The 24,965-nt window shown below is 43.0% G+C and overlaps 1 protein-coding gene across 2 annotated transcripts in view; it reads left to right on the top strand.

The window, feature by feature from the left end:
* The window catches only part of LOC145338870 (striatin-interacting protein 1 homolog), a 173,254-nt gene that overhangs the window by 66,176 nt on the left and 82,113 nt on the right, over positions 1-24,965 (top strand). For both annotated transcript variants that reach the window (XR_013885918.1, XM_080183267.1), the window contains exons 10-13: positions 130-350; positions 2,992-3,057; positions 15,225-15,288; positions 21,924-21,995. Coding sequence is in view for 1 of the 2 variants with exons in the window: in XM_080183267.1 (XP_080039393.1) it covers positions 130-350; positions 2,992-3,057; positions 15,225-15,288; positions 21,924-21,995 (423 nt within the window). In the remaining variant the exon portion in view is untranslated. The remainder of the gene's footprint in view (positions 1-129; positions 351-2,991; positions 3,058-15,224; positions 15,289-21,923; positions 21,996-24,965) is intronic.

The raw sequence follows: 24,965 nt of genomic DNA, 5'->3' as shown, positions 1-24,965 counted from the left end.
AAAAGTGGAGTGTAAGTTTGAGGTAATTGAATATTTTTGGTTTAAATGAATCGAGGGCTTAAACTGATTGCTTGGTAATAATGTCTTCCTGATCATAAAATTTATTTTGTTCTTATATTTCCCAAACAGGCACTCATGAAACAAGATAATTTGGATGCTTACAATGAGAAAGATCCATACAAAACAGATGATCCCCGTGAGGATGATGACGAGAACGACGATAACGATAACTCTATTGAGGCAGAGCCATTTTCTTTGGAAAGGGAAGAGGTTTTACCACCACCAATCCCACATCCAACCACTGAACGATTATCACTCCCAAAAGGACTGCCTTGGGCACCAAAAGTAAGGTGAGGAATTTTGTCTAATTATTTGTTTGTGGTTCTGTCCAGACTGTCACATCATTGTGGTAGACAATTCCACAGGTTCACCATCCTACAGGTGAAGACGTTTCTCCTCACCCAAATGGCCTACCCCGCATCATAGAACTGTGACCCCTTGTTCCAGCCCCATCTCCAGATAGAAAAGACATCTCTGTATTCAGACAGACAAACGTACCAAAATTTGATATGTTTCAATGAGATCCCCTTCCATTCTTCTAAGTTCCAATGTATATAGGCCCAGTTTACCCAGCCCCTCGTCATATGCAATCAAAGAAAAGTACAGTACAGGAATAAGCCCTTCGGCTGTCCAAGCCTGTGCCAATTATGATGTCCTAACTAAACTTAAAAAAAAAACCTCTGCCCTTACTCGGACTATATCCCTCTATTCCTTCCCTATTCATGTACCCGTTCGTGTCCCAGGTCGGAGGTGTTGATCACGAGGGGTCACAGGCTCAAGGTGAGAGGGGCGAGGTGTAACTCCGATATCAGAAGGGCGTTTTTTACGCAGAGGGTGGTGGGGGCCTGGAATGCGCTGCCAGGTAGGGTGGTGGAAGCAGACATGCTGGCGTTGTTTAAGAATTACCTGATTAGACACATGAGCAGCCTGGGAATGGAGGGATACAAACGAATGGTCTAGTTGAACCAGTGCACGGCACAAGCTTGGAGGGCCCAAGGGCCTGTTTCCTGTGCTGTACTGTTCTTTGTTCATTGTTCGTTCTGGTGCCTCTTAAATATTGCTAATGTGCCTCTGCTTCCACCACTACCTTTGGCACCATGTTCCAGGCATCCACCACTCTCTGCATGGAAAACTTGCCCCACACATCTCCCTTGAACTTCCCCCCCCCCTCACCTTGAACCTGTCCTCCCTTGTATATGCATTTCCACCCTGGGAAAAAGCATCTGACTATCCATCCTGTCTATGCCCCTCATAATTTTGTAGACCTCTATCCATTTTTCCAATGAAAACAATCCTAGTATATTCAGCCTTCGGGTAAGCACTTGTGACACTTGTGCACATGTGGTCAGCCTGGGCACCGGAAGTGTTCCTGACATTCCAGATCGCACAAGAGAGCGTTCCACATGGTTGGCCTGCCTGCCATGACTTGCCCTTAAATTGCTTCCTTTACTTTTACTTCCTTTAGTTTGACGTGTACTAAGAACAATAGAAATATCCTACCAGATCCTACTTAGCAATGCTTCTCCTCTTCTTGAGGAAAGGTAGAAAGTGAAGACATCATCTCACTCCCTTCTCCCTCAACTCCCTCAGTGACCAAACTCCAGTTTTTGGGGGAAGGGGAACCAGTGCTGATTTGCCAGTTTGATTGTCACCAGGTTTCTCAGCAATGAAATGAGTCTCCTCCAAGTCTCAGTATGTTCTCGTTGATATGAACTATGGAGCAAATCAGTGGATTGTGGTCCTGAGCACAAATGCTGTCTGCTCATCTTTTTCCTTCAGACTAGTGCAGCATAAAGCTGCCTGGAATAGTGAAGATGATGCAGGAGCAAAGCAATTTCTCCTCAATTTTGTTTCATTGTGCACAGCCTTTTCATTTAAATTTGCAAGAGTTCTATTCTTTCTGCCTAGCTCCACACATATTTTAAAGGAGGCAATTTATGTTTCATCTTGCTGTGCAGCCGCACAAATGAAGCTTACAGGGAACATTGAAATTATATTATAAAATGATAATGAACATTTGTATATATTTATCAAATTGGGAACAGTAATGGATTTAATTTTTGATCGCTGACATGTCCAGCAGAGTCTTGAATCATTTAATTTCGTAATGTTAGCTCTTAGCATCCTTCTGTTAACATGGAACATAGAACATTACAGCGCAGAACAGGCCCTTCGGCCCACGATGTTGCGCCGACCAGTTAAAAAACAATGACCCTCTAACCTAAACCAATCCCTTTCCATCCATAAACCTATCCACGGATCTCTTAAACGCCCCCGAACTAGGTGCATTTACAACTGCAGCAGGCAGGGCATTCCAATCCCTCACCACCCTCTGGGTAAAGAACCTACCCCTGACATCCGTCCTATAACTACCCCCCCTTAATTTAAAGCCATGCCCCCTCGTGCTAGCTTTCTCCATCCGAGGAAAAAGGCTATCACTGTCCACCCTATCTAAACCTCTAATCATCTTATATGTTTCAATAAGATCCCCTCTTAGCCGCCTTCTTTCTAGCGAAAACAACCCCAAATCCCTCAGTCTCTCCTCATAGGACCTCCCCTCCATACCAGGCAACATCCTGGTAAACCACCTCTGCACCCTCTCCAAAGCCTCCACATCCTTCCTGTAATGTGGGGACCAGAACTGCACACAATACTCCAAGTGCGGCCGCGCCAGAGTTGTGTACAGTTGCAACATGACGCTGCGACTCCTAAATTCAATCCCCCTACCAATAAACGCCAAGACACCGTATGCCTTCTTAACAACCTTATCTACTTGATTCCCAACTTTCAGGGATCTATGTACACATACACCTAGATCCCTCTGTTCATCCACACTATTCAGAGTCCTCCCATTAGCCCTATACTCGACACATCTGTTATTTCTGTTAGTTCTGTTTCCCCTGTGATGACTTTGAACTTTTGTCCTCGCAGAGAAAAAGACATTGAAATGTTTTTGGAATCTAGCCGGAGTAAGTTCATCGGCTATACTTTAGGAAAGTGAGTATCTTGTTCTGTTGTCCGATTATTAAACATTCTTTTTGATTTTCGATTTTTGTGGCATAAAAATGTATTTTAGCTCATACCTAATGAAATAAATTGTGGTGGTTACATTGCAATGACTTGGCACATGTCCCCAAGACCCACTTATTTCTGATAGTGTTCCTAGAGAGCTGCATCACTGCCCAAGTGTTCAGGCTTTCTACTCTTAACTGTACACACCTGTATATAGAATGCGTTTTTATCAAAAATCGTCTTGCAATTTTTAAATGTCTTGTACTCATGCAGGTGAGAAATGATATCTAACGTAACTACATTCCATTTCATGCATCTGGCATTAGCATGCAACACTCAAGTCAGAGATATATAATTAGAAACAAAATAGTTCTTTCTATCCGTCCCAAAACTGCCTAACCCTCACCCCAGCCTATAGAAAAAAAAACCCGTAGTGTTGATGTGCCATTCACATCAATCCTTCTTGGACATTGTAGAAGGAAGGACATTGGTTGCCTGACAGATATATGCTGAGGAACTCGACAGATCAGTAACACCATCTTTTACTGCTCACTCAGAAACAATCTGGTTTCCACCTTCCATTACAGGGCTCAGTTTGAATAGTTGAGAGACTACTGTGGATAATGTAAACAGAAAATGCTGGAAAACAGCTGAGGTGGTTAGGAGTGTAGAGAAACCTACTGTTATTGTTACAGATCTGTGACTTTTCATCAGAACTGGGAAAAGTTAGGAATTTTTAAAAAAAATATTTTTATTGAGCATTTTCAATGTTATTATTTAGCATAAGGTGCAACAAATCCGCCCCAAAAATACGGATCACCATTCATTATGATCACGGCTGATCATCAAATTCAATATCCTAATCCCCTTCCATTTTCCTTTAGCCCCAAGGAAAGGGGCAGTGGTCAACTCTGCTGTCTCTCAAAATCACGATTATCATCACAAAAGAAGTAGTGTTGGGCAAGTTAATGGGGCTAAAGGTAGACAAGTCTCCTGGTGCTGATGGAATGCATCCCAGGTTACAAAAAGAGATGGCGGGAGTAAAACCAAATGCACTAGTGGTAATTTACCAAAATTCGCTGGACTCTGGGGTGGTTCCTGCAGATTGGAAAACAGCAAATGTGATGCCACTGTTTAAAAAGGAGGTAGACAAAAGGCAGGTAACTATAGGCAAGCTAGCTTAACTTCTGTAGTGGGGAAAATGCTTGAATCTATCATCAAGGAAGAAATAGTGAGACATGTGGATATAAATTGTCCCATTGGTAAGACGCAGCATGGGTTCATGAAGGGCAGGTCTTGTTTGACTAATTTGGTGAAATTCTTTGAGAACATTCCATGTGCAGTGGACAGTGGGGAACCTGTGGATGTGGTGTATCTGGATTTCCAGAAGGCATTTGACAAGGTGCCGCTCCAAAGATTGCTACGCAAGATAAAGGTGCGCAGTGTCACGGGTAATGTATTAGCATGGATAGAGGATTGGTTAACTAACAGAAAGCAAAGAGTGGGGGCAAATGGGTGTTTTCTGGTTGGCAATCAGTGACTAGTGGTGTGCCTCAGGGATCAGTGTTGGGATCACAATTGTTTACAACTTACATAGATGATTTGGAGTTGGGGACCAAGTATACTGTGTCAAAATTTGCAGATGACACTAAGACGGGTGGAGGAGCAAAGTGTGCAGAGGACACTGAAAAGCTGCAAAGGGATTTAGACAATCTAAGTGAGTGGGAGAGCGTTTGGCAAATGGGGTACAATGTTGGTAAATGTGAGGTCATTCATTTTGGTAGGGATAACAGCAAAATGGACTATTACTTATGTGGTAAAAAAAATTGCAGCATGCTGCTGTGCAGAGGGACTTGGGTGTCCTTGTGCAGGAATCTCAAGGAGTTGGTTTGCAGGTGCAGCAAATTGATTAAGAAGGCAAATGAAATTTTGTCCTTCATTACTAGAGGGATGGAGTTTAAAAACAGCGAGATTCTGTTGCAGCTGTATAAGGTGCTGGTGAGGCCATACCTGGAATACTGTGTACAGTCTTTGTTTCCTTATTTGAGAAAGGATATACTGGCACTGGAGGGGGTGCAGAGGAGATTCACTAGGAGATTCCAGAGTTGAGAGGGTTGGCTTATGAGAAGAGACTGAGAAGACTGGGGCTATACTCATTGGAATTCAGAAGAATGAGGGGAGATCTTATAGAAACGTATAAGATTATGAAGAGAATAGGTAAGATAGAAGCAGGGAAGTTGTTTCCACTGGCGGGTGAAACTGGAACGGTGGGGGCGTAGCCTCAAAATAAGGGGAAGTAGATTTGGGACTGAGTTGAGGAGGAGCTTCTTTACATAAAGGGTTGTGAACCTGTCGAATTCCCTGCCCGGTGGAACAGTTGAGACTACCTCATTAGATGCTTTTAAGGCAAGGATAGATAAATTTTCGAGCAATAAAGGAATTAAGGGTTATGGTGAGCAGGTGGTAAGGGGAGCTGAGTACACAAAAAGATCAGCCGTGATCTTGTTGAATGGCACTGCAGGCTCGAGGGGCCAGACGGCCTACTCCTGCTCCTAGTTCTTATGTTCTCGCAGCACCAGGGACCTGGTTCGATTCCTAGCTTGGGTCATTGTCAGTGTGTAGTCAGCATGTTCTCCCCATGTCTGTGTGGGTTTTTTCCAGGTACTCTGGTCTGAATGATGTGCTGGTCAGGTGCATTGGCCATGCTAAATTCTCACTCAGTGTACCCGAACAGGCGCCGGTGTAGCATCTGGCGGGTTTCCACAATAACGTCATAGCAGTGTTAATGTAAGCCTATTTGTGACACTCATAAATAAACTTTATTTCTAATCCCTTTCTGAAATCATACAACGTTTTGGCTGTACTATTTTCTGTGGTAGTGAATTCCACACATTCACTGCTCTCTGGCTGAAGACATTTCTCCTCACCTCAGTTCTGAAAGATTTTGTAGACCTGCTACAGGTCTACAAAATTATGAGGCATAGACAGTGCATAGTCAGAAGCTTTTTCCCACAGTGGCAGTGTCAATTATAAGGGGGTACAAGTTCAAAGTGAGAGGGGGAAAGTTTAAGGGAGATGTGTGCAGGGGAAGTTTTTCATGCAGAGAGTCGTGGGTGCCTGGAACGCGTTGCCAGAGAAGGTTATGGACGGAGGCACATTAGCAACATTTAAGAGGCATCTGGATGGGTAAAAGAACAGGGAGGGAATAGAGTGTTTTGGTCCAAATAAGGGGACAAGGTTTTGTTTTGAGTTTAATTAGGGCACAGGATGGGAGGGCTACAGGGCCTGTTCCCGTGCTGTACTTTTCGTTATTCTTTGGTAGAAATAATACAGAAACATTTGAGATCAAGACTGGAGCCAAGCAGGGATGTGTCATCGCCCCAGCCATTTTTTTCCATCTCGTCGCCACCATCCTCCACTTTGTCAAGAACGAGCTTTCACGTGAAGTGGACATTGTCCACATGATGGATGGAGAACTTTTCAACTCAACCAGTTGAAATCCAAGAAGAAAGCGACATTGACATCGCTCATAGAACTTCAATATGCGAGTGACAATGCCATCTCTGCTACTCAGAAAAGGATGTCCAAGCCATGCTTGACAACTTTGTGGAAGCATACTGAAGAATTATTCCCCCCCTCAACTGCAAGAAGGCTGAAGTATTTTGTCAATATGCACCAGTGCAAGATCCAGTGTCTCCCTCTGTTAAGATCAATGGAGAAATCCTCCCAAATTTGGAACATTTAAGGCTGACATCGATGTGGAGATCCAACATTGTGTCCAGTTGGCGATAGCAACCATCGGACGCTGAAGGATAAGAATTCAATAACATGCTGAGACATATATAAACGATTTGAAGGAAAATGTAACTGGTTTGATTAGTAAGTTTGCGGACGACACTAAAGTTGGTGGAATTGCGGATAGCGATGTGGACCATCAGAGGATACAACAGGACGTAGATCAGTTGGAGACTTGGGCAGAGAGATGGCAGATGGAGTTTAATCCAGACAAATGTGAGATAATGCATTTTGGAAGATCTAATACAAATGGGACGTATACAGTATGGCAGAACCTTTAAGATTATTGATAGGCAGTGGGATCTGGGAGTACAGGTACACAGGTCACTGAAAGTGGCAGTGCAGGTGGGGAAGGTAGTCAAGCAGGTATGTGCATTCTTGCCTTCATCGGTCGGGGTATTGAGGTTAAAAATTGGCAAGTCATGTTGCAGCTTTATAGAACCTTAGTTAGGCCGCACTTGGAATATATTATTCAGTTTTGATTGCCACGTTACCAGAAGGACGTGGAGACGTTGGTGAGGGTACGGAAAAGATTTACCAGAATGTATGGAGAGCATTAGCTGCGAGGAGAGGTTGGAGAAGCTTGGTTTGTTCTCACTGGAATGATGGAGGTTGAGGAGGCAACCTGATAGAAGTCTGCAAGATTCTCCCAGAAACACCTGCCAAGTGTGCAGCCCGTGGTGCGACAAGAACCCACAGTACCCATGACCAGTGACCTGGAGTTTCTTGGGTGGACAATACCCGTTAGCGAGTAATCACTGAAGGAGAAGGGAGACAGATTATCGATAAGGAAAGGAGTGAACAGTTATCAGGGGTAGGTGGGAATGTGGGATTAAGATTTCCATGATGGGGGTTGTGTGCTGCTGTTTAACGCTGGAAAAATACAGCAGCTACATTAGCAGAGGAAAGATTTTGAATAGAGAATGTTGAAGAGAATGAAGTCTGTGAAGGATGCTACTGTTGTATTATGACCACAGCAGATTTTATTGCTCAACAGGCCAGATCCCAGTCTGAATCTATCCCTTTGATAAACTAATTTTCTATTGTGTGAAAGAGGAGAGCTACTGATCCCAGAAGGAAAAACTCCAGTCGCACCTTCAGAATTTTCAAATTCAAAAATTTGATTAAAAAGAAAAAAAAGTACCCAAGGTTAAATTTGTACAGCCTAACAGAACAATCCCCCCCAAAATCTGCTGGGTCAAAAGTACACAAGTAAATAATCTCTCTATTTGAGGTAACAATCCTCTTTTATATCTAAACCTTAAAAATCCATTAATATTTTCCAAGTAAACAAAAATATACCACACAACTTCTCAAACACTTCAACCCTAATGTGAACTTCCAAAAAGGAACAAACTGTTTTTCTAAAACAAATATGTTTTTGGCTTAACACTGAGTGGTTGCCTTCAATTCTAAACTTTCACAGCTTCTTAGCTCAGCTATAGGACTTTTTCCCAGTCTCTCAACTCTGTTAAAACTCCTTCCTTAAATAACGTTTATCTTGGGTTCCATTACCCTCAAACTCTTCTTTGAACTCAACTTCTCCAAATATGAAAAGCTTTCCTTTTTTTTATTTTGCCTGTACCTTGAGGTCAATAAAAGTAAATATGCCTTGCCCAGTTTATTCATGAAACCTTTGTAAGATGTAAAGAACAAAGAAAAGTACAGCACAGGAACAGGCCCTTTGGCCTTCCAAGCCTGTGCCGATCATGATGCCCTTATTAAAAAAAACTTCTGCCCTTTCTCAGTCCATATCCCTGTCTTCCCTCCCTATTCATGTACCCATCCAGGTGCCTGTTAAATGTTGCTGATATACCTGCTCCCACCACCACCACCTCTGGCAGCACATTCCAGGCATCCACCACTCTGCGTGAAAAACTTTCCCCGTACATCTCCCTTAAACTTCCCCCTCTCGCCTTGAAACTATGCCCCATTGGAATTGACACATCCATCCTTGGAAAATGCCTCTGACTATCCACCCTGTCTATGCCTCCTTAACTTAAAGGTTACTTTCACTTCTGAACTCCCTTGGAAATTCAACATTTTTCCCATTTAATGCTCATTGCAAATTTTAGATCCAAGCCATTTATTCATAACTCAAGCTCACCTTAATTTCTCATTAAACTTAACACCTTTAAGCTTTAATCTCTTATCCCGCTCCGATAACCTATCTCTACAACCTTCCCCTGTTTAATTAACCCTGGACACACAGCTTTCTTTACCTATAAAGAATAATCTCAGGACTACTCTCAGTTCCACATGCTAGTGAGCTTAAGAACAAGAGGATGTTCGATTAAATAGTGGCTAGAGAAATGCTGTAGGAGGGAGGGCATCAGATTTCTGAGACACTGGGATTTGGTGTTGATAACTGATAAGGTGCTTCAGAGAAAAAAGTTCCAGTCTATCCAGCCTCTCCTTAAAACTCAAACCATCAAGTTACAGAGTTGAGGAGGAACTTCTTCACTCAAAGGGTGATGAATCTCTGGAATTCTCTGCCCGTTGAAGTGGTGAAGGCTACCTCGCTAAATATATTTAAGTCATGGGTAGATAGGTTTTTGATAGGCAAGGGAATGAAGGGTTATGGGGAGAAAGCGGGAAAGTGGAACTGATCCACTTCAAATCAGCCATGATCTTATTGAATGGCGGGGCAGGCTGGAAGGGCTAGATGGCCTACTCCTGCTCCTATTTCTTATTTCCTTATGTAAGTCCCAGTAGCATCCTAGTAAATCTTTTATGAAGTCTTTCTAGTTTAGTAATACCCTTTGTATAATAGGGTGACCAGGACTGTACACAGTATTCCAAGTGTGGCTGCCAACGTCTAGTACAACTTCAACAACACGTCCCAGCTCCTGTATTCGATATTCTGACCAGTGAAACCAATGCCTTCACCAGTCTGTTCACCTTCGACTCCATTTTCAAGGTGCTGTGAACCTGTACCCCTAGATCTCTTTGTTCTATAACTCTCCCTAATACCCTACCATTAACTAATAAAGCCCTGCCTGGTCCGATTTACCAAACTGCATCACCTCGTATTTATCTAGGTTAAATAAGTTGGGACTCCACCCATTGGAATTTAGAAGAAAGAGAGGTAATCTCATTGAAACATGGATTCTTGGGGGCTTGACAGGGTAAATGCTGAGAGGATGCCCCCTCTCATGGGGAGAGTCTAGAACCAGAGGACACTGTCTCAAAAAGAGGTGCCAATTTAAGATCAAGATGAGATGGAATTTCTTCTCTGAGAGCTGAGTGTCTTTGGAAATCCTTTCCTTAGAGTGTTGTGGGGACGGAATCGTCTGTTCATTTAAGGCTGAGATAAATAGATTTTTGATCAGTCACGGATCAAAGGATTATGGGAAAAGAGCAGGAAAGTGAACGTGAGGAATGTCGCATCAGCCATGATCCAAATGAATGGTTGAGTAGGCTCAAGGAGCTAAATGGCCTACTATTCCTATTTCTTATGGTCATATAATCTAGTTGTAAAACAACCTTTCGGGATGAGCGACTAATATGATGAATTTTACATTATGTTTGAAATTGAATGCATTTATTCTGAAGCCAAAGTGGTAAAGCTGAATGAAATAAATTTTGAAGGCATGATGGACAAATTGGCTGAGGTGGATTGGGAAAATACGTTAAAAGCTATTACTGTGCATAGGCAATAGATAAATTTCAAAGAACTAATATTTATCCTACAGCACCTATACATTCCCTTAGGGTGCACAAACCCAAAAAAGGCCAGTCAGCCGTGGCTTACAGGGGAAGTTAAAGATTATGTAAGATTAAAAAGAAGGGCTTATAAAGTTGGCAGAAATATCATAAGTGTGCGGATTGGGAAGTTTTTCTAATACAGCGAAAGAAGGTCAAGAAACTGATAAGGAAAGGATGAACAGAATATTAATGCAATCTAGCAAAAATGTAAACTGTAAAAGCTGTAAAAAGCAAGTGTTTGGCTAAGACAAATGTGGGTCCATTACAAGCAATTAGGAGAATTCATAGTGGAGAAGCCAAGAAGTGGCTGTTGTGGGGAATTTGAAAAAGTGGCCAATTTATGTCTAAAAACTGAGACTTCATTCAAAAACTTGCAAAAGGCAAAGTCTTTGTTCGAAAGATGTAACAAAATTTATTCAAAAGCGTAAAGTCAAACAGGACATACAAACAAACTTGAGGCCATTTGGAGACCTTCCAAAGGATTAAACAGCTCAGATTCAGAATTGTAAAACCTCTCTGATCTGAGGCACTCAGTCAAAATACAGATCGATAGTTTTTCTTATCGATAAATTATACTCCTCATTGGCTTAGAATCAGTTTCATTTAACAGTTAAACCTCAATACATTTTCTGTCGGAAACCTCAGTCATCTGCAAATCTGCTGCTCGTTATAATGGTATTTGATTGGTCCATTTAATTCGGACATAACTCCCATCTTGGTTAACCTTACTTCCTGATACCTAAGCAACTACAGACACCTAATAGAAACCAAAAATGAATCTTACCACACGCTCATTGCCAAGGCAAGCAGAGACACAACTGTGGGCTCTAGAGACGTATCTACTTTAGTCTGGACAATGAAAGCCACCTGTTCATTAAGGTACAACATTGTCCCATATATGAAACATAATTCTGTTTAGCTAGTGATTTTCCCAATCCTGCGGTTCTAAACTTCAGACCTCTACCATTATTCTTTGCATCAGTGACTTTTACCTGAAGCGAACAATATGTTAAAATAGATATAATACTTTGATATATATATACTTTAAAATTATATTTACTTGTTTTAATACTATTACTGTATTCACAAATGAGCAAACTGCCCATATTAACTTGGTATAAAGAATCATTTAACCTCTTGTTATCCTGTCTCTTGAAAGACTACATCTGCCTGTGAATCACAGAATCACAGATTACTCCAGTGCAGAAGAGGCCCTTCGACCCATCGAGTCTGGACCAATGCATGAAATGTCCTGACCTGTCCACCTAATCCCACTTGCCAGCACTTGGCCCATTGTCTTGAATGTTATAGCATGCCAAGTACTCATCCAGGTACTTGTCAAAGGATGTGAGGCATCCCACCTCTACCACCCTCCCAGTTAGTGCATTCCAGATTGTCACCACCCTCTGAGTAAAAGAGTTTTTCCTCAAATCATCCCTAAACCTCCTACCTCTCACTTGTAACGTGTCCCCTATAACTGACCCTTCAACTAAGGGGAACTGCTCTCCCTCTCCACCCTGTCCATGTCCCTCATAATTTTGAACACCTCAATCAGGTCACCCCTCAGTCTTCTCTGCTCCAGCGAAAACAACCCAAGCCAATCCAACCTCTCTTCGTAACCTGATGTTCCGTCTGTGGCAGCGTCCTGGTGAATCTCCTTTGCACCCCCTCCTGTGTGTTCATGTCCTTCCTATAATGTGGCAACCTGAACTGCACACAGTCTTCCAGCTGTGGCCTCACCAAAGTTCTATACAACTCCATCATGACCTCTCTGCTTTTGTAATCTATACCCCGTTTAAAGGCGAGTGCGCCATATGTCTTTTTCACCATTCTATTAACCTGCATTTCCACCTTCAGAGATCTATGGACAAACACATCAAGTTTCTTTTGTTCTTCGGAGCTTCCCAATGCCAGACGTTTCATAGTATATGAAATTATTCTTTCCAAAGTGCATCACCTTACACTTTTCAGGATTAAATTCCATTTGCCACTTATCTGCCCATTTCACCATCGCATGTGTATCTTCCTGTAACCCAAGACACTCAGCCTCACTGTTAACCTGGCCAATCTTTGTGTCATCAGCAAATTACTGATCCTACCTCCCACATAGTCATCTATGTCATTTATATAAATGATGAACAATAGGGAGCCCAGCACAGGTCCCTGTGGTATGTCACTGGCCTCCAGTCACTAAAGCAGCCGTCTGTCATAAGAACATAAGAAGTAGGAGCAGGAGTAGGCCATCTAGCCCTTCGAGCCTGCCCTGCCATTCAATAAGATCATGGCTGATCTGAAGTGGCTCAGTTCCACTTTCCCGCTTTTTCCCCATAACCCTTAATTCCCTTGTCTGCCAGAAACCTATGCCAGAATCCATGTCTTAAATATATTTAGCGAGGTAGCCTCCACCACTTCAACGGGCAGAGAATTCCAGAGATTCACCACCCTTTGAGTGAAGAAGTTCCTCCTCAACTCTGTTCTAAACTGTGCACCCCCCCCCCCCCGCCCCCCACCACCCCACTCCGCTCCTTATCTTGAGGCTGTGCCCTGTAGTCCTGCTGTCCTTTCTGAGCGGGAAGAATCTCTCTACCTCTACCCTATCCATCCCTTTCATTATCTTATACGTCTCTATGAGATCTCCCCTCATCCTTCTAAACTCCAACGAGTACAGACCCAGTCTATTTAGCTCTCTTCAAAGTCCAACCCCCTCATCTCCGGTATCAGCCTAGTGAACCTCCTCTGCACTCCCTCCAAGGCCAAAATATCCTTCTGCAAGTGTGGCGACCAAAACTGCACACAGTACTCCAGCTGCAGCCTCACCAATGCCCTGTACAGTTGCAGCAAGACCTCCCTGCTTTTATATGTCACAAGCCTCTGTCTCCGACCGCTAAGCCAATTATGAATCCACCTTGTCAGATCACCCGGTATCCCATGTGCATTAGCCTTCTTAATAAGTCTCCCATGTGGGACTTTGTCCAAGGCTTTGCTGAAATCCATGGAAATTATATTGACTGCATCCAGACACTTGGTTACATGCTCAAAAAATTCAATTAAATTTGTTAGGCATGACCTCCCTCTCAAAACCATGCTGACTATTCCAAACCAAGCCTTGCCTCTCCAAATGGAGATAGATTCTCTCTTTCAGAATCTTTTCCAGTAACTTCCCAACCTCAGACATGAGACTCACTAGCCTGTAGTTCCCTGGCTTGTCTCCACAACCTTTCTTAAATAGTGGGACCACGTTAGCTGTTCTCCAGTCCTCTGCCACCTCCCCGGTGGCCAGGAAGGAATTAAAAATTTGGGTCAGAGCCCCTGCAATTTCCTCCCTTGCTTCTCACAATAACCTGGGAGACAATTCATCCGGACCTGGAAATTTGTCCACTTTGAAGCCCACCCATACCTCCAATATCTTGCCACTCCCTCTGTTAATTTCTCTAGCACCTCATAGTCTCCCCGAGTTCCATAACTGCCTCCTCATTCCTATGGGTGAAGACAGATGTGAAATATTCATTTAACATCCTACCAATGTCCTCTGCCTCCACCCACACATTTCTCTCTTTGTCCCTAATGGGCTCTACTCTTTCCCTGCTTATCCTTTTCCTACTGATATACTTAAAGACTGTCTTAGGATTTTCCCTACTTGAATCTCACTAATTGATTTGAAATTCCCTTCTACAATGGCAGAGAAGCGAAATTATTACTTTGTGTCTGTTTTCATTAAAGAAGATGCAGGAAATCGTCTGATGTTGAAATCTAAGAGACTAGGGCGAATGTGGAGGGGAAGGAAATTAGTATAACTAAGAAGGTAGTAGTGGAGAAATCAACGGGACTGAAAGTTGCTAAGTCCCCACGTCCTGATATAATGCATCCCAGAATGTTGAAAGAGTTGCCACAGAGATAATAGATGCATTGATGATCTTCTCCCAAAACCATAGATTCAGGAATAATTCCTGAAGATTGGAAGGCAGCAAATCTCATCCCACTATTTAAAAAGGAAAGGAGAGAGGAAACAGACAACTACAGTCCTGTTAGCCTTAAATCAGTGGTAGCCAAAATGCTGGAATCTGTTATAAAGGATGTGATAAATAAACAAACAATCATGATCTGATTGAGCACAGTCAGCATGGACGTACGAATAGGCAATCACGTTTGACAAACTTGCATTTTTTTGAAGATGTCGTTAACAAAATTGATAAAGGAGTTTCGATGGGTATAGTATATTTTGATTTTCAGAAGACTTTTGATAAAGTCCCCCACAGAAGGTTTCAAATAAGGGGATGCCACTTAGGACTGAGATGAGAAGAAATTTCTTTACGCAGAGCATTGCAAATCTTTGGAATTCTGTACCCCAGGAGAATGTGGCAGTTTAGTCATCTTGTATGTCTAAAGCAGAGATTGATAGATTTCTAATTAACAACAATGTAAAGGGTTGTGGGGATAGCGAGTGTAAAGGCATTGAAGACCAGTCAGCTGTCTCGGTGGGCTGAATGGCTTACTTCTGGTTTCTTTGTTCCAACATAATCCCCAAAAATATTTTTTTAAAAAATGTCTCATCGCAGTAGATTCAGAAGAATTGCCGGGGACTTGATTGGAATGTTACAGGTGCAATTGCAAAGACAGCTGCATCTTTAAACCTTCTTTTCTCTTTTCAGTGACACTGATACTGTCGTTGGATTACCACGGCCCATCCACGAAAGTATCAAAACCCTGAAACAGGTAGGCGGGCAAATGCAACTTTAGACCACCCAGGGCATGTTTTTTATAATTGTTCTCCATTTTGATACAAAAACCATAGTAAGTAAAAGTCTTTAGATGTTTTACTATTTTCTCTCCATATTTTTCCATATTCTTTATGCATCAGGAAAAACTACCATAAGCACTAGCACTCCAGTAACTCGTCTAAGTGCCTATTCTGATTGATGTTCAACTCAACTGGTTTTTAACTTTTTTGTGAATGAAAACTGCCCTCCTTACTGAGTCTGGCCAATATGTGATTCTTGTTCCCCACCAAAGTAGTTGCCCTTTTCAAGCGCAATTAAGCATGTGCAACAAAAAATGCTGGCTTAGCCAGCAAAGTCCATCACTCCACAAAAGAATGTAAAAAAAAATTAACTGCACTTTTAATTAACTGCACTTTTAAGTAGCATAGTATTACACTCAGTTGTATCAGACCACTAATCTGTATCTCGCATCCTGACTCCTCAAATCTTGTCCTCTATCTAAAAGTCAGGAGTGTTTAGCGCAGGCCCGTGGTTTCTGTTGCCTCAGTTAAGGTGTTGACGATGGCTTGGAACTGGGCTTTCAAGTGTGCACAAACACAGGCATCGTCTGCATACTGTAGTTCAATGACAGAGGATGGAACAATCTTGGATCTGGTCTGTAAGTAGCAGAGATTGAACAGATTTCTGTTTGTTTTGCTTTAACTAAACAAGTAACATATTAATTGAGGTTCAACTGAAATGCTATTCAACTAATACAGGTAACATTCATTACCAAAACAGTAATAACAGAATTTGAGTCAGTCTCAAAGAAATTATACAACCAGACTTGATGGAATTTGGAAACTTTTGGCATTCTTCTGTAGCTGTCTGCTGTCTGAAGGGCTTTCTGACTCAGTATCCCTCTCTTAGATAGCTGGATAATTGACTTAAGAACTATTTAAACTGGCAAAATTGCTCTAGAGATGAATATTGCCTTTTGACTGGCTGCCCTGGCCTCTGGAGATGTTTTTCCAGAAAAGTCTGTTGCTTTTGACTTTGCAATTTCCTTACACCAGGATTGGTTGATGCAGTCAACACTATCAAATTCAAATTTGTTAGGCTGTTAAGAGATTATTGTCCTTTTTAAACTGATAGGCTGGTAGAATGCAAAAGCCTGTTACCAAGGCAACACTGATGCTTGGTCCTTTTGAAACAAATAAGGACATAAGGACATAAGAAATAGGAGCAGGAGTAGGCCATCTAGCCCTTCGAGCCTGCCCCACCATTCAATAAGAACATCCCGCTTTCTCCCCATAACCCTTAATCCCCTTGTCTACCAAAAACCTATCTACCCGCGTCTTAAATATATTTAGCGAGGTAGCCTTCACCACTTCAACGGGCAGAGAATTCCAGAGATTCACCACCCTTTGAGTGAAGAAGTTCCTCCTCAACTCTGTTCTAAACTGCCCCCTCCCCCCCCCCTCCCCCCCCCCCCCCCCCCCCTTATCTTGAGGCTGTGCCCTCTAGTCCTGGAGGGATGTTGTAAATGTTGTAACCTGGAGTGTGTGTGTACTCTGCACTTTAGCACAGAACTCATATAAACAGCTTTGAAAGAGACCACACACTGTTTTCATTCCCTCTGCCATTGTTTTACAATTCTTTAATATGTTTACAAATTCAGCTTCACAACAAAGGCAATTCACTACTTTATTTGTAGAAATTAGGAATGGGCACTAAATGCTGACCTTGCAGCAATATTCAAATTCAATTAACAAAAAATATTTGTGAGAAAGTAAAGCTCTTGCTGATTATCACTTACTGCTCTTCCACAGCTGATGAATCAGTAGGAATTCATTTTGAACAACACTTTGAAATATAGAGAGTAGCAAGAGCACAATGTGCTGTTGGCGGGGACATCAGTGAATGCTACCAGGAGTGGCTTGATAGCATCATTGCTGGCTGAGGACAAACGAAGATAACTGCCAGAACTCAAGGGATAATCTTTACATTTTTGGTACCTGACTACCTGTGGCAGATGCATCTGTCCATGAATGTATTGATAGGAGTGACCATGAAATAATCCTTGTGGAAATGATGTCCCATCTTAACACTGAGAACACCCTCTCTAGTATTGTGTGGAATAACTACTGTGCTAAATGGGAAAGATCCAGGACAAATGTTGCATTGCCCTCTGAACATAAGAACATAAGAAGTAGGAGCAGGAGTAGGCCATCTAGCCCTTTGAGGCTGCCCCGCCATTCAATAAGATCATGGCTGATCTGAAGTGCCTCAGTTCCACTTTCCTGCTTTCTTTCCATAACCCTTAATTCCGTTGCCTACCAAAAACCTATCTACCCGTGTCTTAAATATATTTAGCGAGGTAGCCTCCACCACTTCAACAGGCAGAGAATTCCAGAGATTCACCACCCTTTGAGTGAACATAAGAACATAAGAAATAGGAGCAGGAGTAGGCCATCTGGCCCTTCGAGCCTGCCCCGCCATTCAATAAGATCATGGCTGATCTGTCGTGGCTCAGTTCCACTTTCCCGCCCTCTCCCCATAACCCTTAATCCCCTCTCTTATAAGAACATAAGAAATAGGAGCAGGAGTAGGCCATCTGGCCCTTCGAGCCAGTGAAGAAGTTCCTCCTCAACTCTGTTCTAAACTGCCCCATCCTTATCTTGAGGCTGTGCCCTCTAGTCCTGTTGTCCTTTCTGAGCGGGAAGAATCTCTCTACCTCTACCCTATCCATCCCCTTCATTATCTTATACGTCTCTATAAGATCCCCCCTCATCCTTCTAAACTCTGAGTACAGACCCAGTCTATTTAGTCTCTCTTCATAGTCCAACCCCCTCATCTCCGGTATCAGCCTAGTGAACCTCCTCTGCACTCCCTCCAAGGCCAAAATATCCTTCTGCAAGTGCGGCGACCAAAACTGCACACAGTACTCCATCTGCGGCCTCACCAGTGCCCTGTATAGTTGCAGCAAGACCTCCCTGCTTTTATATTCTATCCCCCTTGCCATAAAGGCCAGCATCCCATTTGCCGCCTTGATCACCTGCTGCACCTGCAGACTGGGTTTTTGCGACTCATGCACAAGAACCCCCAGGTCCCTCTGCACCGTAGCATGCTGCAGCTTTTCGCCCTTTAAATAGTAATCTCTCCTACTATTATTCCTGCCAAAGTGGATAACCGCACACTTGCTAACTTTATACTCCATCTGCCAGGTCCTCGCCCACTTGCTCAGCCTGTCCAGATCCCTCTGCAGACTTTCCACACCCTCCGCACAATTTGCTTTTCCACTCATCTTCATGTCATCAGCAAATTTTGTCACCCTACTCTCAGCCCCCTCCTCCAGATCACGTATATAAATGGTAAATAGCTGAGGCCCCAGCGTTGATCCCTGTGGCACTCCACTAGTTACCAACCGCCAATCAGAATAGCACCCATTGATACCAACTCTCTGCCTCCTATTAGACAACCAATCCTCTACCCACACTAACACCTTACCCCCAACTCCATGCCCCCTAACTTTCTGAAGCGACCTTTTGTGCGGCACCTTATCAAACACCTTTTGAAAATCTAGAAAAACTACATCCACCGGTTCCCCTCTGTCTACCGCACTAGTCACATCCTCATAGAATTCGAATAAATTTGTCAAACACGACTTCCCCTTAACGAATCCGTGCTGCGTCTGCTCTATCAAACAATTCTTCTCTAGGTGCCTTGCTATTTCTCCTTTGATGACGGATTCAAGCATTTTTCCAACAACAGACGTTAAACTAACCGGCCTATAATTCCCTGCCTTTTGCCTGCTACCGTTTTTAAAACAGCGGCGTAACATTAGCCGTTTTCCAATCTTCCGGCACTTCCCCAGAATCCAGCGAAGTTTGGTAAATAATCGCTAAGGCATCCACTATCACCTCTGCCATTTTCTGGGCGATCAGTAGCTTATTAAGTTAAACAAGGCTGTATGATTCACCACCAACTTCAGACATGCAGATTGGAAGATTGTGAATCATACAGCCTACCCCATCACCAGCGAAATGAAAGCGTCATCAGTGATGCCACCAAGTGGCACTGATTGACCAAGATGCTGTTTGCTGCTGTTCAGATTGGGTTTCACTTGGATCACTTGGCATTGGATAAGTTCCAACTTGGATCTAACTGTAGCCTTGAATTAAATTGAAGTTGAGAACAACCGTACTTGACATCAAGGCAGCATTTGACCAAGTGTGACATCAAGGAGCCCAAGACAAATTGATGGTTTTGCCCAGAGGATGGTTGTGATTGTTGGGAGACAAATGATATCAGACTCCGAACATCGCTGCAAGCGTTCTTTAAGCTGGTCAGAGGTCATCTATTCTACAATGGGTAGACCTACAAAATCCCTACAAAGCATAAATCAGAAGAGTGATGAAATAGTCTGCACTTGCATGGGCAGGTGTAACTACAAAATCCAGATAGAGCAGCCTGCTCGACTGACACTCCATGCACTCCCTGTACTGCTGCCGAACCATGTCTACAATATGTATCAACGTTTTAAATAGCATTTTCTAAACTTGTGACCTTCGCTGCCAAGAAGAACCAGGCAAACAAGTGCAAGGTAACAAATCTTCAAGATCCCTTCCACGTTGCACACCTTGGACACCAAACTTGCATGTATGTCCATGATACTCCATCATTATTTGAGGAAAACCCCCTACTAAACAGTAAAGTGGAAGCACTTCCACAACATGGACTGTAGTAGTTCAAGACTACTGAAAGAAATGGCGGAGGTGATAGTGGATGCCTTGGTGGTTATTTTCCAGACGTCGCTGGATTCCGGGGAAGTGCCGGAGGATTGGAAAACGGCTAATGTTATGCCGTTGTTTAAGAAGGGTGCCAGGCAAAAGGCGGGGAATTATAGGCCGGTTAGTTTAACGTCTGTGGTAGGTAAAATGTTAGAATCCGTCATTAAGGAGAAAATTGCGAGGCACCTTGAAGGGAACTGCTTGATAGAGCAGACGCAGCACGGTTTCATTAAAGGGAAGTCGTGTCTGACAAATTTACTGGAGTTCTATGAGGATGTGTCTAGGGCGGTGGACAGAGGAGAGCCGGTGGATGTGGTCTTTCTGGATTTTCAGAAGGCATTTGACAAAGTACCTCACAAGTGGTTATTGCAGAAGGTCGAGGGACATGGAGTTGGGGGTAGGGTGTTAGCGTGGATAGAGGATTGGTTGTCAAATAGGAGGCAGAGAGTTGGGGTCAACGGGTGCTATTCAGATTGGCGGATGGTGACTAGTGGAGTGCCCCAGGGGTCGGTGCTGGGGCCTCAGCTTTTTACCATTTATATAGATGATCTGGAGGAGGGAACCGAGTGTAGGGTGTCGAAATTTGCTGATGACACCAAGATTGGGGGAACGGCAAATTGTGCGGAGGGTGTGGAGAGTCTGCAGAAGGATCTAGATAGGCTGGGCGAATGGGCCAGGAAATGGCAAATGGAATTTAATGTTGGCAAGTGTGAGGTGGTCCACTTTGGTAGGAATAATGGTAGGAAGGACTATTATTTACGTGGCGAAAAACTGCAGCAGGCGACGGTGCTGAGGGACCTCGGGGTCCTTGTGCACGAGTCGCAAAAACCCAGCTTGCAGGTGCAGCAGGTGGTCAGGAAGGCGAATGGGATGCTGGCCTTCATAGCAAGGGGGATTGAATATAAAAGTACGGAGGTCTTGCTGCAGCTGTATAGGGCATTGGTGAGGCTGCAGCTGGAGTACTGTGTGCAGTTTTGGGCGCCGCACCTGCGCAAAGATATTTTGGCCTTGGAGGGTGTGCAGAGGAGGTTTACTAGTCTGATACCAGAGTTGAGGGGGTTGAGCTATGAGGAGAGGCTGAATAAACTAGGCTTGTACTCGTTAGAGTTTAGAAGAATGAGGGGAGATCTCATTGAGATGTATAAGATGATGAATGGGATGGATAGGATAGAGGTGGAGAGACTCTTCCCGCTCAAAAAAGACAGTAGGACTAAGGGGCACAGCCTCAAGATAAAGGCGGGGGGGGGGCGCGGTTTAGAACGGAGTTGAGGAGGAACTTCTTCACTCAAAGGGTGGTGAATCTCTGGAATTCTCTGCCCGTTGAAGTGGTGGAGGCTGCCTCGCTAAATATTTTTAAGACGCGGGTTGATGGGTTTTTGATAAGAGAGGGGATTAAGGGTTATGGGGAGAGGGCGGGAAAGTGGAACTGAGCCACGACAGATCAGCCATGATCTTATTGAATGGCGGGGCAGGCTCGAAGGGCTAGATGGCCTACTCCTGCTCCTATTTCTTATGTTCTTATGTTCTTAAGACTAAATCTCACCTATAACTTTTCAAGAACAATTAAGGATGGGAAATACATGCTGATCTAGCCAACAACATCGATATTAGAGGATCTATCTGATGTTTAATTGGAAGTCATGAGATGGCTGATATGAGAAATATTGCATGCGTACAGAAGGCGTTTCTGAGATTGTAACAATTAAGCATTAATATTGGAGTAATGCTTTACTCTATTTAATGTTTGCTCACTGCTTGAAATGAATGGTGTTCTATTCCCCAGTACTGGCGTTCTAAGTATTGCATTTGAACATATTTCTGTATTTATGTTTCAACTTATCATTTATTTATTCTATAGCATAAATACATTTCTGTATCTGAGATTCAGATCAAGAAGGAAGAGGAATATCTGAAAAAGCCACTCTCTGCGGTATGGATGTGCTGTTTCTAAATTTTGCAGTAGAAACATAGAAAATCGGAGTAAGCATAAGTCATTCGGCCTTTTGAACCTGCTCCGCTATTCATTGTGATCATGGCAGATCCTCCAGCTCGGGAACCAGTTCCTGCTTTTGCCCCATATCCTTTGATCCTTTTAGCCCCACGAGCTGTGTCTAACTCCTTGAAAACATTCATTGTTTCAGCTTCATCTGTTTTCCCTGGTAATGAGTTCATAGGCTCACCACTGTCTGGGTGTAGAAATTTCTCCACATTTCAGTCCTAAATGGTTTATTAATATTCTTAGATGTGACCCCCTGATCTGGATTCCCCTGCCATAAGGAACATGCTTGCTGCATCTAACCTGTCTAGTCCTGTTAGAATTTTATAGGTTTCTATGAGATGCCCCTTATTCTTCTAAACTCCAGTGAATAAAGTCCTAACTGACTCAATCCCTCTTCATATGTCAGTCCTGCTAGCCCAGGAATCAATCTGGTAAACCTTTCCTGCACTTCCATAGCAAGAACATCCTTCTGTAGATAAGGAGACCAAAACTGCACATGGTATTCCAGGTGTGCTCTCAGTAAGACCTTTTGTATAATTGCAGCGTGACATTCCTGCCCTTGTACTCAAATCCTCTCGCTATGAAGGCCAGCATACCATTGGCTTTCTTTACCACCTGCTGTACCTTCATGCTTGCTCTCAGCAACTGGTGTACAAGGATAACCAGATCTTATTGCACATCCCATTCTTTCAATCTATAGCCTTTCAAGTAATAATCTGCCTCCCTGCTTTTTGCTACCAAAGTGGATAACCTCACATTGATCCAGATAATACTGCCATGAGTTTGCCCACTCACTCCACTTGTCCAAATTACAGTGAAACATCTCTGAATCCTCCTTACAACTCACCCTCCCATGCCAGTTTTGTGTTATCTTCTGATTTGAAGATATTACACTTAGTTCCCTCATCCAAAACATTGATATATATTGTGAATAGCTGGAGTCCAAGCACTGATCCCTACAGTACCCCACTAGTCACTGCCTGTTATTTGGAAAAAGACCCTTTTATTCCTACTCTTTGTTTCCTGTCTGCCAACCATTTTTCTGTCTATCTCAATGCCCCCCAATCTTTCGTGCTTTTAATTTTACAAGCTCATCTCTTATGTGGGGCTTTGTCAAGGCTACTGTCATGGTTCGGGTGAGAAACTCCAAAAGTGTTTTATGAAGCCCGCCTGAATCATAAGTTTTGCATTTTGAATTTAGCTAGGATAAGCATGAGATGTTTCACTTCAGATGTGACTCAAATGACCCAGTTGGGAGCTTTTATCAAACAAAGTTTATTTAAGAATATACTTAACATGTATAGTAGGAAAATTAGCAAGAACCACAATAATATATAACTCTTAATGAATATCTCTAATGTGTTCCAATTAAAACCAAAACCCATAAACTAAATTCCCTTTTCACAGATTTAACACAGCACAAACTAAAGCTCAGTTGATTTTGGGACCAAGTCTTTTCCTTATGAGACTCCTGTGACTCAGAGCATTTTGAAGACAAGGCAGCTTTCCAAAGCACCAGAGAGACTCTGATCCAGCCCCCAAAAAACAGCAGACTTCCACTTGTCAGGAAAGTAAGGTCTTGTTTTCAGCTATCCAACAGTATTTCCAAAAAAAAGACAAACAGGGAGAGGGACACGATGCTTTTAGCACTCTACCTCACAAACTGAAAATGAAACCCCGTCACCTGAACAGCACACTATTTTTATTTCTCCTCCCACCAACGACATCACCTAAGGCTGTGAGCTGCAGATATGATTTAAAAAGAACCCCTTAAAGATATACTAACATCTGAAAGTCCAAATAAACTTTGAGGGGGGACTGGGAAGACAAGATTCAAAAGTGGAAAAGTAAGAATATGAAGTAATAAATTTTTCTTTGTCTTCGACTCTGATGAAGGGTCACCCTTATTCAACATTGGCTGTGTTCTTTCTCCACAGATGCTGTCAAATATGCTGAGTTTTTCCAGCATTTTCTGTTTCTGAAAAATATGTATATAGTTGTTCAGCCACTTTGTTCCCCATTCTGACTTAAAGGTTAAGAACGTCACCTATCTTTTTTCTCTTCACATATCTGTTAAAACTGTTACAGTCAGTTTTTATGCTCCATGGAAGCTTACTCTTGTACTCTATTTTACCCATCGTAATCAACCCTTTTGTCCTTCTTTGCTGAATTCTAAACTGCTCTCAATCCTCAGATTTTTTTTCCTTGTCAATTGTATGCTTCTTCCTTGAATCTAATACTATCTCTAAAGTTTTATTTACAAATGTCACAAGTAGACTTGCTTGAATACTGCAAAGACACACATTGCAAATAGCAAAGGTCCCAGCACTGATCCTTGAGGAACATCACTTCTCACAGCCCTCCATTCAGAAACGTATCTTTCCACTACTACTCTCTGTCTTCTATGATCGAGCCAGTTCTATATCCATCTTGCTAGCTCACCTTTGATCCTATGCAACTTCACCATCTGTGCCAGTCTGCCATGAGGGGCCTTGTCAAAGGCTTTACTAAAGTCCATGTAGACAACAGCCAATGCCCTACCCTCATCAATCATTTTCATCACTTCCTCGGAAAACATGATCTAGTTAGTGAGACATGACCTCCCCTTCACAAAACCATGTTGCCTCTCGCCAATACGTCGACTTATTTCCAAGTGGGAGTAAATCCTGTCTTGAGTCCCCTCCAATAATTTCCCTACCACTGACATAAGGCTCAGCAGCCTGTAGTTACCTGGATTATCCTTGCTACCCTTCTGAAACAAAGGAACAACATTGGTTATTCTCCAGTCATCTGAGATCTCCCATGTAGCCAGTGAGGATACGAGGATTTCTCTCAAGGCCCCAGTAATTTCCTCCCTTACGTGTCTCAGTATTTTGGGGTATATCCCATCAGGCCCTGGGG

This window comes from Carcharhinus amblyrhynchos, unplaced genomic scaffold, assembly GCF_965287045.1.
Source record: "Carcharhinus amblyrhynchos unplaced genomic scaffold, sCarAmb.v2.hapA chromosome_203, whole genome shotgun sequence".
Lineage (NCBI taxonomy): Eukaryota > Metazoa > Chordata > Chondrichthyes > Carcharhiniformes > Carcharhinidae > Carcharhinus > Carcharhinus amblyrhynchos.
The sequence above is the reverse complement of the archived record's forward strand: the minus strand, read 5'-3'. Positions and strand labels throughout refer to the sequence as shown.